The sequence below is a fragment of the Dendropsophus ebraccatus genome, chromosome 5 (assembly GCF_027789765.1).
Source record: "Dendropsophus ebraccatus isolate aDenEbr1 chromosome 5, aDenEbr1.pat, whole genome shotgun sequence".
NCBI classification, from domain to species: domain Eukaryota; kingdom Metazoa; phylum Chordata; class Amphibia; order Anura; family Hylidae; genus Dendropsophus; species Dendropsophus ebraccatus.
In genome coordinates, this window is record NC_091458.1 from 32,811,198 (window position 1) to 32,823,745 (window position 12,548).

Genomic DNA, 12,548 nt, shown 5'->3' on the forward strand with positions numbered 1-12,548 from the left:
AGAATGGCTCATTCCCCATCTCTGAAAGTGACATCTGTACAAAAAGTGTGTGTTAGAAGCTTCATGAAACGGGTTTCCATCCTGACCTCAACCTCCTTTACAAAGAACTAAAATGTAGACTGTTAGCCGGGACCTCTCATCCGAATCATTGTCTGATTGGTACTGTATGATAGCAATGACACTCTATGATATCCTCTTTCTTCTATGGCCCAATGATAGCCTAGGGGAAGTTGAGAAGATTTATTGTGTCCTACAGTGGGAGAAGACCAACCTTCTAGGACAGACATAGTCAAGCAAATGGGAGTAATATGTAATGTGCAGCTGTCAGTGATCACACACTGGGTCTGTTCCACTGTACGGGCCAGCTTAGACGGAGTAAAACTGGTGGAATCCTGCCAGCCCTCCGTGTCATACAGGCAGTCTATGGGAGGCCCGCGCCTCCTCTCTCTGTGTGTAAGAATTGACAAGTCAGTTCTTGCAAGCGTAGAGGCATGGAGAGAGGAGGCGCGCAAGCCCGACACCCCCCCCCCCTTCCCCCCAGAGTGCATGTATGACACAGAGGCTGGCGGGAGTCCTGAACTCTATGCCACGGAATTCCGCCAGATTTACTCTGTGTAAACTGGCCCTAACTCAAACCTTCAATGTCAGCCATTCATACAGATTACCACCAAATCAAGGTAACGGCTAGCAAAATCCGGTAGAAAACCATGTTAGTTAATGGCAGAGGTTCGGCTCTTTAGTGCAAGATTCCTGTGCTATCTGCCAGTAGATAAGTGGAAACAACAAGAATATTTCTTCATAGCATAGAACGAGGCAAACCACTACTTACACTAGGTGAAATATACTTGTCGTCATCCTCAATTCCGAGAGGAGCTGCTATTAACTTCTGAAAGGCCTTTTTCATTTTGTCTCGATCTCCGACAGCGAAATAACACAGGATTAGATTGAAACCCGCTTTCAGATTTGGAGACTCGCTCATGATGTGCTCAAAGGAGTTGATGGCATCAGCGTACTGACCCGTCTTGACGAAAGTCACTCCAATATTCTGCATAATCTTGATCCTGTTTAGAATGATGTAAGAGACATGTTATAGGGGTATAGCTTCTGTAGATAACCCAGGTCAGATATGTTATTAAATGTATGGCAATCTATCTAGCGTAGCATGGCTTCAACCCACAGAAACCATTCCATGTATATGAATGACTGAGTATGAAGGTTAAGTCTAATATATGCATAAAAGAAGACAATCATTGACCTCATCTCCTTGTGGGCACCAGGGATCTGATCAAGAGCCATACGATAAAATTTGATTGCTTTGGAATAATTCTTCTGCTTCAAATAAATGTTTGCCATGTTCACTTTTAGTCGGCCTGAAAAAAAAAAACATTCAATGCATTATGATTCATATTTAAAGGGATTCTGTCACTAGGTTTTATTCCACCTTAAAGGGGTTGTCCAGCAAAAAAATTTTTCTTTCAAATCAACTGGTGTCAGAAAGTTATATAGATTTGTAATTTACTTCTAGTTAAAAATCTCAAGTCTTTCCATACTTATAAGCTACTATATATCCAGCAGGGAGTGGTGTTTATTTTCAGTCAGACACAGTGCTCTTTGCTGACATCTCTGGCCGAGACAGGAACAAAGCAGGAGAGGTTTTCCATGAGGATTTGCTGCTGCTCTGGACAGTTCCTGTCTCGGCCAGAGATCTCAGCAGAGAGCACTGTTTCATCACCATGTTTTCCAGGAAGTGACATCACCATGTTATCCAGGAAGTGAAGCCTTGATGCAGTAGTAAGTACAGGGAAAAAACACTTTATAAGTATTTCCCATAATAAGTGTATATTAGTGATTTGTATAACTTTTGGGGGGCAAGACAGTACTATAATAAAAATTTTCACCGGACTTCTCCTTTAACCCTTAGGCAACCCTGGACGTACCCGTACGTCCAGGGCCGCCTCCATGTGTTCAGAGCGGGGCCGTGCTCTGAACCGCCGCAGTCCCACGTGCCGCTCATAGCCCGGGACCGCGGCTATTAGCGGGCACGGTCTGATCGCCCGCTAATAAAGTAATCGGATGCAGCTTTCAAAGTTGACAGCTGCATTCGATTACTTGAATGCAGCCATTCCTGGTGTCTAGCGGGGTGTATCGCTCCTCCGAGACCTTGTCCCTGAGGAGCGATCCACACATCTAACTGCGTCCGGGGTCAGCGCCTTAATGACGCTGATCCCGGCTCGGCACTCGATTGCTTTCGGCTGCAGCAGCCGGAAGCAATCAATGTGCCTATCTCATTGATCTATGCAGCACAGATCTCAATGAGAGATCAGTGCACTTATACTAGAAGTCCCCCAGGGGGAATAACCCTAACCCTAAAAAAAGTGTTATTATCAATAAAAAGCCCCCTTCCCTAATAAAAGTCAGAATCACCCCCCTTTCCCCATGTTATACATAAAAATAAACATGTTTGCTATCGCCACGTGCGTTATCACCCAAAATATTAATCACATTCCTGATCTCGCACGGTAAACGGCGTAAGCGCAAAAAATCCCAATGTGCAAAATTGTGCATTTTTGGTCGCATCAAATCCAGAAAAATTGTAATAAAAAGCGATCAAAAAGTCACATATGCGCAATCAAGGTACCGATAGAAAGAACACATCATGGCGCAAAAAAATGACACCTCACACAGCCCCATAGACCAAAGGATAAAAGCGCTATAAGCCTGGGAATGGAGCGATTTTAAGGAACATATATTTATTAACAATGGTTTAAATTTTTTACAGGCCATCAGATACAATAAAAGTTATACATGTTACATATCGTTGTAATCATAACAACTTGAGGAACATATATAAAACAAGTCAGTTTTACCCCAGGGCAAATGGCGTAAAAACAAAAAACCCCAAATAAAAAAAATGTGTTTTTTTTCTCAATTTCACCACACATTGAATATTTTTCTGGTTTCGCAGCGTACTTTATGAAAAAATTCAGCCTGTCATTGCAAAGTACAATTAGTGGCGCAAAAAATAAGGGCTCATGTGGGTTTCTAGGTGAAAAAATGAAACTGCTTTTAAGGAAAAAACGAAAACGCAAAAATTTAAATTGGCCCGGTCCTCTAAGGGGTTAAGGGCCCAAACTAAAAACATAATTCAATGGCTTACAAGTGCAAACTCCCTGTCTCTATATGCAGGAACGCATGTTTATCGTAAATGTAGCTTGGTCAAGATTTCTAAATTTACCTCAACCTGTCACATGCTCTCTGGTTCGGATGGTAAATAAGCTTCAAATGCAGAACAGGCCGTACCTTGTGCCAGTCACATTTCTGTGGCTGAAACACCTAGTGATTCCAGGCCAAGCAAACACTACTGACTCTGTCTCCTCCATCATGTGCCCCCTACAGCCCCCTTACAGTCTGAAATGATGAAATACATCAGCATGCTTTATATGTGCAGAGTTAGCAGAGCTGAGGTTTATCATCACGGTCTGTGGGAGTGTTCAGTGAAAAGAGAATTCAGTAGATTTATCTATAATTCTATACAGAATGTCAGACATGAGATCATAATGATGTTGTAATTTCTGCATCAAGGTGTCAGCGTCCAAACTTAGTCGTGCTGCATCTCTAAACACCTTTAAATAACAGACTTAACACATACCACCTCATAATGATACTTAAAAGGGGTAGATTATCTGGTGCCAGAGATTTGTAATTTACTTCCATTAAAAAATCTCATGTCTTCCAAATACTTATCAGCTGCTGTATGTCCTGTAGGAAGTGGTGTATTCTTTTCAGTGTGGAGAGCAGGAAAGGTTTTCTATGGGGATTTGCTTTTGCTCTGGACAATTTTCTGTCACAGACAGTGGTGGCAGCAGAGAGCACTGTGTCAGACTGGACAGAATACACCACTTCCTGCAGCACATACAGCAGCTGGGAAGTACTGGAAGACTTTTTTAATAGAAGTAAACAACAAATCTCTGGCACTTTCTGGCACCGGTTGATTTGAATTTAAATTTTTTTGTGGAACTACCCCTTTAAATTCAAGTATTTTTATGCCTGCTGCTTGTAAGATCACAAAGAAAGGAAACCTGTCAGGTAACAAATAGTTGGATCTGTCAGTAACATGTTGCAGAGCAGGAGAAGCCGAGGATATTTAGCTTGTTAAACTATTCATTTAAAGCCCTGCTCTTCTAGGGTTAGCAGTACAGTGGGTGACCCTGATCAGTGACTGACAGCTATCTGTATACGCATGCTTATACAAAGATGGCTGCCAATCAATAAAGAGCAGGTTCATGCTGTCCTATGTAAGGGTAGCATGAAGTGGTGAAGTGGAGAAGCTGAACAGAATGATATACTCCTTACATTGATCTGTGCAGCTGATCCAGAGATCCCCTCCTGAATAACATGGACAATAAGTAGTCCAAGTAGGACAATAATGGGTGACGCCACCCATTGGACTTCTATCCACCGAATGCACAGAGTATTACTGCGCACAGCATCTCCATTTCTAACATGAATGCCTATAGAATTTTCAAGTTTCACTTTAAGGCAGCTGTTATAAATGTACAAATTCTGGTTCACACCACAATGCCACCAACTGTGCCCATCTACATAGAGCAGAGCACAAGGTACATACCTGCGTGGCTGAACACTTTATTCTTCACAATTACTTGGTACGTATTGAGTGCTTCTGCATACATCTCATTGGCTGAATACTGGGTTGCCAAGTTGAGCAGCGCCTGTTAAGTAACCCACAGATAGATAAATAATGTATTGATTTACATAGGATAAAATTCTGAAGAGTCAATGCTTGGTCCTTTAAAGAGCCTAGAAACATGACTGGGGATTATTAACCAAGCTAGACTCTTTGTAGTGGGACTAAAGGGTTAAAAGGTTGCTCCTTAAGGAAAGTGGCAGACTAGTGTGTGGTGTCTTATAAGCCATGCAATGCCCCTTCTGGAGGAGGGCTACTTTATACTATTAGGACTCATTCACACTGAGTAAAAGAGGCGGAAATCCAAGCGGAACCCGCAACTTGGAGTCTGCTCGGAATCTCGCCACGAGACATCACACTAAGACAGGCGAGTCCACAGAAATTCCACAGGAATTTCCACCTGTTTTGCTCAGTGTTAACATAGCATTGTGATGTAATGCTTCGTTTACACGTAACGATTATCGTGCGAATTTGCGCGATAACGATCGAATTTGAAGGATAATCGTACGTGTAAACGCAGCGAACGATCAAACGACGAACAAGAAATCGTTCATTTTGATCTTACAACATGTTCTCAAATTGTCGTTCGCAAAAAATTCGCAGATCGTTCCGTGTAAACAGTCGTTCGCCGATTTAACCAATGTGTGAGATAGGCTTAAGCGATTGCGAAACAATAGCAAAACGAATTTTCCGTACGATATATGGTACCGTCTAAACGCTGATCGTTATTAAAACTCGTTATGAAAAATCGTTACTCAGACAACGTTAATCGTACGATCGGGCCAATTATTGTTTCGTGTAAACGCAGCATTACCCTGATAAATGAATGATTCTGCTGTCACATCTGATTTCCTAACTATGTATTACTATTACGAGAGAGATTTTCATTAGGTGAGCTCTATCATCACTTACTGAGTATGTGAGATCCAGGTTGGCATTCTCCGGGGATAGAATCTGCTCTCTCTGTCTAACCAAGGCTCTCTCCTTCCTCCCGGCTTCCTTAGCGATCTCCAGGGCCTATGGCACAGCATTATATTCATTAAAGGGTAGTGCGGTGCTAAACATTTATTCACAAAATCACACACATTACAAAGTTATACAACTTTGTAATGTGTGTTATGTATGTGAATGGCCCCCTTCCCCATGTACCCCCACCCACCCACGCTAGACCCGGATTATGCTCAGCCAATCGCGGCTGAGCAGGTGATGACGCGGCAGAGGGGGGCCGGCATGAGGGACGGCTGGAGCGGTCCGGAAGGCCTCCTGAAGATTACGTCATTGTCACAAGATGGTGGCCAGGGGTCGACACGAATGCGGTAAGTATAATGCACCACACTTCCGAGTCTAGCGTGGGTGGGAGGGGAACATGGGGAAGGGGGCCATTCACATACATAACATACATTACAAAGTTGTATCTAGTGCAACAACAGGATAAATCATATACACATAAACTGGTTGGTGACCTCCGTGCGACCATACCGCTCACCTGCTTTAAATCTCCATTACTGTTGGCGATACAACTTTCTTCTATTAATTCGTTAACCTTCTTCTCCAATTGTCTTATCTTTTCTTCTGGCCTACAGAGAGAATCCCAGAGGTGACCATCAGACATCTAGATCCCCATCAAAGCTTTGCTTTTTATTAAAATATTCTAGACAATTATGATCAGTTTAGAAGTATCATCAGTTTTACTGGGGAGAAAACATTAAGTTTTATTTAAAGAAGAAGTCCAGCAAAAATTTTTATTATTGTATTGTATTTTATAAAGTGCTTTTTTCCCTGCACTTACTACTGCATCAAGGCTTCACCTCCTGGATAACATGGTGATGTCACTTCCTTGATAAAATGATGATGTCACTTCCTGGATAACAGGGTGATGTCACTTTCTGGATAAAATGGTGATGTCCCGACCCGACTCCCAGAGCTGTGCGGGCTGTGGCTGCTGGAGAGGATGATGGCAGAGGGAGGCTCAGTGTCCCTCCAGTGCCCTGTGTCCCTCAGTGTCCCCCCGCCATCATCCTCTCCAGCAGCCACAGCCCGCACAGCTCTGGGAGTCGGGGCGTGACATCACCATGTTATCCAGGAAGTGATATCACCATGTTATCCAGGAAGTGACATCACCATGTTATCCAGGAAGTGAAGCCTTGATGCAGTAGTAAGTGCAGGGAAAAAAAGCACTTTATATGCATTTCCCGTAATAAGTGTATATTGGTGATTTGTATAACTTTTGGGGGGCAATACAATACTTTAATAAAAATTTCGCTGGACCTCTCCTTTTAAGATGTTGGTCTTACATAAACCTACACTGGAGTAAACTGGCGAACTAAAGACTGAACTTTCTGACTGAAAATCATGGTCTCCTGCATTATAAATGCGTATGTTGTGAAAATGAACGAACATAGTTACTTGATCGACACATTAAACTCAATGGACTCACTGTCAGTATGATGCAGCATACTTCGGCAACCTTTTTGACAGGTCCTATACCCTGAATGTATGGGGGAAATCATGATGCTTTTAATGACAATTCTTTGAGCGGAGGTGCGTGAGACATGATATTGAAACAGTGAGGCAGGAGGCATTTTGAGCAGAGTACGTGGCGTGGTTTTCCGCCTGTTTTGCTCAGTGTCAACATACCCTTATACTCCTTGAGATAGGTAATGGATACTGCTATAGTTGCACTATTAGTCTCAACAAACAGCAGCTGTGGAAACCATATTGCATCATACAAGGTATTTTGCTACGTGAGATTTCTTCATCAATAAAAACGTGCTGTATAGGTGCATAGGGTCCCTATATGTAATCATCTCTGTGAACAGCTTCACTTTACTGTACCTAAAGCTGTTCTTTTTAATCTCAGAATACAATGGCTCCCCCTAGTGTTCACTGCACTATCCTAACCTTGTGAATGAATTCTGGCTCGTATCCTATATTTACAATCATTTCTGTTACAGCGTATACAATATCAATAAACTATTACTATTATATTATGACACAGGACTTCTCTGGGATACCAGTGCAAGTTTTGTCAAGGCGGACGATCACAATACAAAGTGTTTCTGACAATATGATCTACTAGGGATAAAGAGGCAAGCAATGACTCACGTGTCTTCAGTCTTGACCTCCAGAGGTGGAGCAGGACCTCGAGAATGACCCAGGGGATCAAAAGAAGAACCTGCATATAAAAGCAGAGTCTTGTGTAAATGAGCCACTTGCACAAGTTTTACCTCCCCATTACTCAAAGAATGTTAAGGTACCTCGGTGCACCGCTTTAGTGTACCCAGCCCCATGGAGAGATGTCAGGGGTCGGGCTGCTCCATCCTGCGGAACAAATACATACACAAGTTATAAAATAAGGTGGTCTCTGCACCAAGTGATCAGATTGTAGTTCCCTGCTACAACTAAGGCTAGGCCACCTTGTACGCAAGTAACAGTAGCACCACTATAATGTACTGTTACACAAAGTGCTGATGCCAACTCATCCAACTGATGAACGCAAATATGCCTTGTTATGCAGTGGTACGGCCCCCTAATACAAAGACATGTGACTGAATAATGGTTACTGTGGTGTAAAAAGGCGATTTATTTTCAGGAGGATATTTTAATAAAATCTCCAAAGACATACTGATAGGTCCACTTGGAAGTCAGAAACCAAAATGAGTGCTGACGGGCTCTGTGATATATTTTTATATATATATATATATATATATATATATATATATATATATATATATATACAGTGGTGCCTTGGATTACGAGAATAATTCGTCCCAGGACCATGCTTGTAATCCAAATCTACTCTTAAACCAAAGCAAATTTTCCCATGAGAAATCATAGAAATGCAGACAATTGGTTCCACACCCCAAAAATAATGATTTATTATTCTGAATAACATGTAAAACAAATGAAACAAACATTCAGAAGCAGAATATGTGATATTATAAGTTACTGTACAGTAATAAAGAGGATGGGAAACACAATGGCTGACAGAGACTGCAGGGAGCATGAAGGAATGAGCAGGGCAGATGTGGGCACATACATGCAGCGCTCTCTGTCTGGGGAGAGAGGGGTTACAGCTATGGAGAGATTACCTCCACAGTCCTGTCCCCTGATGCAAGCCCCAGCCTGAAGTGGATCTGCTATGATTTGGAAGGTGAGGGAGACTTCCTGGGTCAGAGTACAGGGTTGTAGACCCCGCTATGCAGACCATGCCCCTCCCCCACTCCCCCTCCCACCCAGTACAGCAGCTCTTAAACCAAAGCAATGCTCTCAAACCAAGTCACAATTTTAAAAAAACTGTGAGCTCTTAAACCAAAACACTCTTAAACCAAGTTACTCTTAAACCAAGGTACCACAGTAATATATTATATATATATATATATATATATATAAAATTAGTATTTTTAAGTGTGTCGATTGTTCAGCCTTACTCTTCTGCCTTGTTCTACATCATTTCAGGTACCCTTTATACAGTACCTGAATAGCCCCCGTCATAGGCCTTCCTATAGAAGAAGAGAGGTGCACTCTAGGCTGTAATAAAAAAAAAATATGTTAGATATATGAAGTAGAATATATTAAAAGAAAACCTAAGTCTTATTTTTTTACAGTGGTTTTGTGTTTTTAACAATAAAATATCCTTAAAATAAGTCATCAATGTCTGATTGGTGGGGAGCAAACGCCAAGCAGCTCTGCTGGGTTACTACAGGTTAGCACCCATTCACTTCAATAGGAGCTGAGCTGCAGTAACCTGGCACAGCCACTACACAGAGTATGTTTCCACATCAGTTCACTGTGAATTTCAGTGGCCTCTAAATTACTGCTGCATCACCAAAGGCCTAACCACCAAAAGCTACATAGGGACCTGGTATATTATAACTGTCTTAACCCTGTGACATAGGAGGACCGTGTTTGCTTTTTCTGTCCCCCGATTTATACGCACATGAGACAAGGAAAGAAATTGCTTAGCACACATTTCTTGGCGGGGGTCTAGATGGGGTACACACCACTATGAATTTACCACTATATCACGACAGAATTAAAAAAGAAAATACTTACACCAAACCCTGTGCCCAGAGGGCGCACTGCAGCTGTTCCTGGCACTTTGGCTGTAATCTGAGAAATAAGTCACGTCACAATAATGCAAGAAACCCCTAAAATCACACATGCAAAAATGCTGCATAGAGCACTGAGAATTTACGTCTGCCAGTCAATGTAGACTTTTGCTTTTAGTGCTTTTAGTTGCTCTACAACATGACATTAGTTTATCGCTACAGAAAGTGCTTTACAATGACAGGTTTACTTATACTGGGACACATAGCACAGCAGACGACATACCGGAGGCCTCCGACCATGGCTAGTTTTGACAGCCTGTTGAAATGCTGCATCGTTGTCTAAGTCCTTGAAAGGCAGAAAGAGAAGTTAATAAATTACTTTCCTGTAGAGAAAACATACTAGAAACATATTATAGGGAGGTATGCTCACTCACATTGTATATGGACCATTAGGATGAACAGTTACCCACAATGGATTTAAAGGAGAAGACCGGCAAAAAATGTTATGTATTGCTCCCCAAAAGTTATACAACTCACCAATATACAGTTATTACAGGAAATGCACATAAGGGGGAAGATTTATGAAAGGGTGTAGATATACACCTGGTGTAAACTGCCCACAGCAACCAATCACAGCTCCTCTTATATTTTACCAGAGCTGAACGCTGAGCTGTGATTGGTTTGTGTGGGCAGTTTACACCAGTGTATATTTACACCCTTTCATAAATCTCCCCCAAAGTGCCTTTTTTCCCTGCACTTGCTACTGCATCAAGGCTTCACTTCCTGGATAACATGGTGCTGTCACTTCCTGGATAACATGGTGATGTCACTTCCTGGATAACATGGTGCTGTCACTTCCTGGATAACATGGTGATGTCACTTCCTGGATAACATGGTGATGTCACTTCCTGGATAACATGGTGATGTCACTTCCTGGATAACATGGTGATGTCACTTCCTGGATAACATGGTGATGTCACTTCCTGGATAACATGGTGATGTCCCTCCCCGACTCCCAGAGCTGTGTGGGCTGTGGCTGCTGGAGAGGATGATGGCAGAGGGATGCTCAATGTCCCTCCAGTGCCCTGTGCCCCTCAGTGTCCCTCTGCCATCATTCTCTCCAGCAGCCACAGCCCGCACAGCTCTGGGAGTTGGGGCATGACATCACATCACCATGTTAGCCAGGAAGTGACATCACTATGTTATCCAGGAAGTGAAGCCTTGATGCAGTAGTAAGTGCAGGGAAAAAGGCACCTTATAAGCATTTCCCGTAATAAGTGTATATTGGGGATCTGGATAACTTTTTGGGGGCAATACAATACTGTAATAAAAATTTTCGCCAGACTTCTCTTTTAAAGGAACATCAAACACAGAACATAGAAACTAAACAAAAAAAATTAATGGAATACTGTAGTATCCCACTCCATTAAACTCCTTCCTTTTGGTTGTATTTTGTTTCCTGCTACAATCAAAACTGAGACACATATAAAGAAGTCTTCTGTGTGCCAGATCAGTAAGGCCCCGTTCCCACTGAGCATGTTCATTCTTCAGTGCGTACAGAGCAGGAGCGCGCGCCTCCCATAGACTCCCATTATGAACGGGAGGCTAACGGCATTCCGCGGCGGACAATTCCGTCGCGGAATTCCGCTACTTTTGCTCAGTGGGAACGGGGCCTAAGCCCTCCCCCACTGTCCTGTGTATTGCTGAAGACACCCAGCTGCTGCAGGAGCCTCCCCCCTCTGCGCTGTCTGCTATAGGAGATAACAATTGTAGAGCCCCACCCCTTGCATAAGCCCCACCCATCAGGTGTTCCCCAGCCAAAAATTAAACAGATCAGCAGATTGGGCTGTGTTCACACGTCTTTGCAATCCATTCTATGCAAAAAAAAAAAAAAAAAAAACAACAACAAAAACGGATGCATTTGTGTGCATCCCTTTTGATCTGCTTTTCCACTGACTTCAATTATTTAAAAAAAATTGATCAAAATGTATCTGTTTTTTTAGCGTACATAAAAACGTCATCAACCATGTTTTTGTGTACGCTAAAAAAAACCTGATGTGTTTTGATCCAATTTTTTATCTGTTTTTTATAATGGAAATCAATGGGAAAGCAGATAAAACAGGTGCGAATCCTGCTTAACCCATTTGGTTTTTCCCCAACAACTGTGAATTCTCTACCTATGGCCTAAAGCAGGCAAGAGAACCTGCAGCCCTCCAGCTTTTGCAACACTACAATTCCCATCATGCCTGGACAGCCAAAGACAAAGATTCAGCTTTCAAGGCACAATAGGAATTGTAGCACAGGTTCCCCATTCCTGGCCTAAAGCAATCACTAGGCTAGGGCTGATTAATCAAATTAATTTGATTAATTCCCCCTGAACTTTAGAATCAATTCCTATCAGTTGACAAACCATAAATGTCTATAATAAGAAAACTGTACAGCGTGCCGACAAATAACCAAACACAAGTACGATAGCACACAGGAACAAAACGGTACCCATACAAAGCAACAAAAGGAAAAGAAATAACACAACAGCTGAGTCTCTAACCTCGGTGTCATAGGTGGGATTGTAATCATTGTAGCCAGAATATAAATCGTCATCATCATCCTCGGGTGCCAGGTGAACATGTCGCATTGTGGGTGCAGCAACAGAAGCTGGAAAACTCTTTAGTCATAGTAAGATAACAAAGGAAAAATGCATGTTAGCAAAAAGGAAATAAACATGGACTGATCAGATGGATGCAGACTAAGGGGGGGGGCTGGGGGTCACAATCTCTGAACCACTCATATAA

General features: G+C 42.4%; 1 protein-coding gene across 1 annotated transcript in view; it reads right to left on the reverse strand.

The window, feature by feature from the left end:
• IFT88 (intraflagellar transport 88) overlaps window positions 1-12,548 on the reverse strand; it is a 38,279-nt gene that overhangs the window by 22,488 nt on the left and 3,243 nt on the right. Inside the window, exons 2-12 of the mRNA XM_069969822.1 lie at window positions 12,305-12,421; window positions 10,040-10,102; window positions 9,761-9,817; window positions 9,182-9,235; window positions 7,963-8,026; window positions 7,811-7,880; window positions 6,192-6,282; window positions 5,618-5,722; window positions 4,628-4,730; window positions 1,256-1,370; window positions 830-1,061 (exon numbers count right to left, since the gene is read on the reverse strand). Coding sequence (XP_069825923.1) covers window positions 830-1,061; window positions 1,256-1,370; window positions 4,628-4,730; window positions 5,618-5,722; window positions 6,192-6,282; window positions 7,811-7,880; window positions 7,963-8,026; window positions 9,182-9,235; window positions 9,761-9,817; window positions 10,040-10,102; window positions 12,305-12,391 — 1,041 coding nt within the window. The 5' untranslated portion in view covers window positions 12,392-12,421. The remainder of the gene's footprint in view (window positions 1-829; window positions 1,062-1,255; window positions 1,371-4,627; window positions 4,731-5,617; window positions 5,723-6,191; window positions 6,283-7,810; window positions 7,881-7,962; window positions 8,027-9,181; window positions 9,236-9,760; window positions 9,818-10,039; window positions 10,103-12,304; window positions 12,422-12,548) is intronic.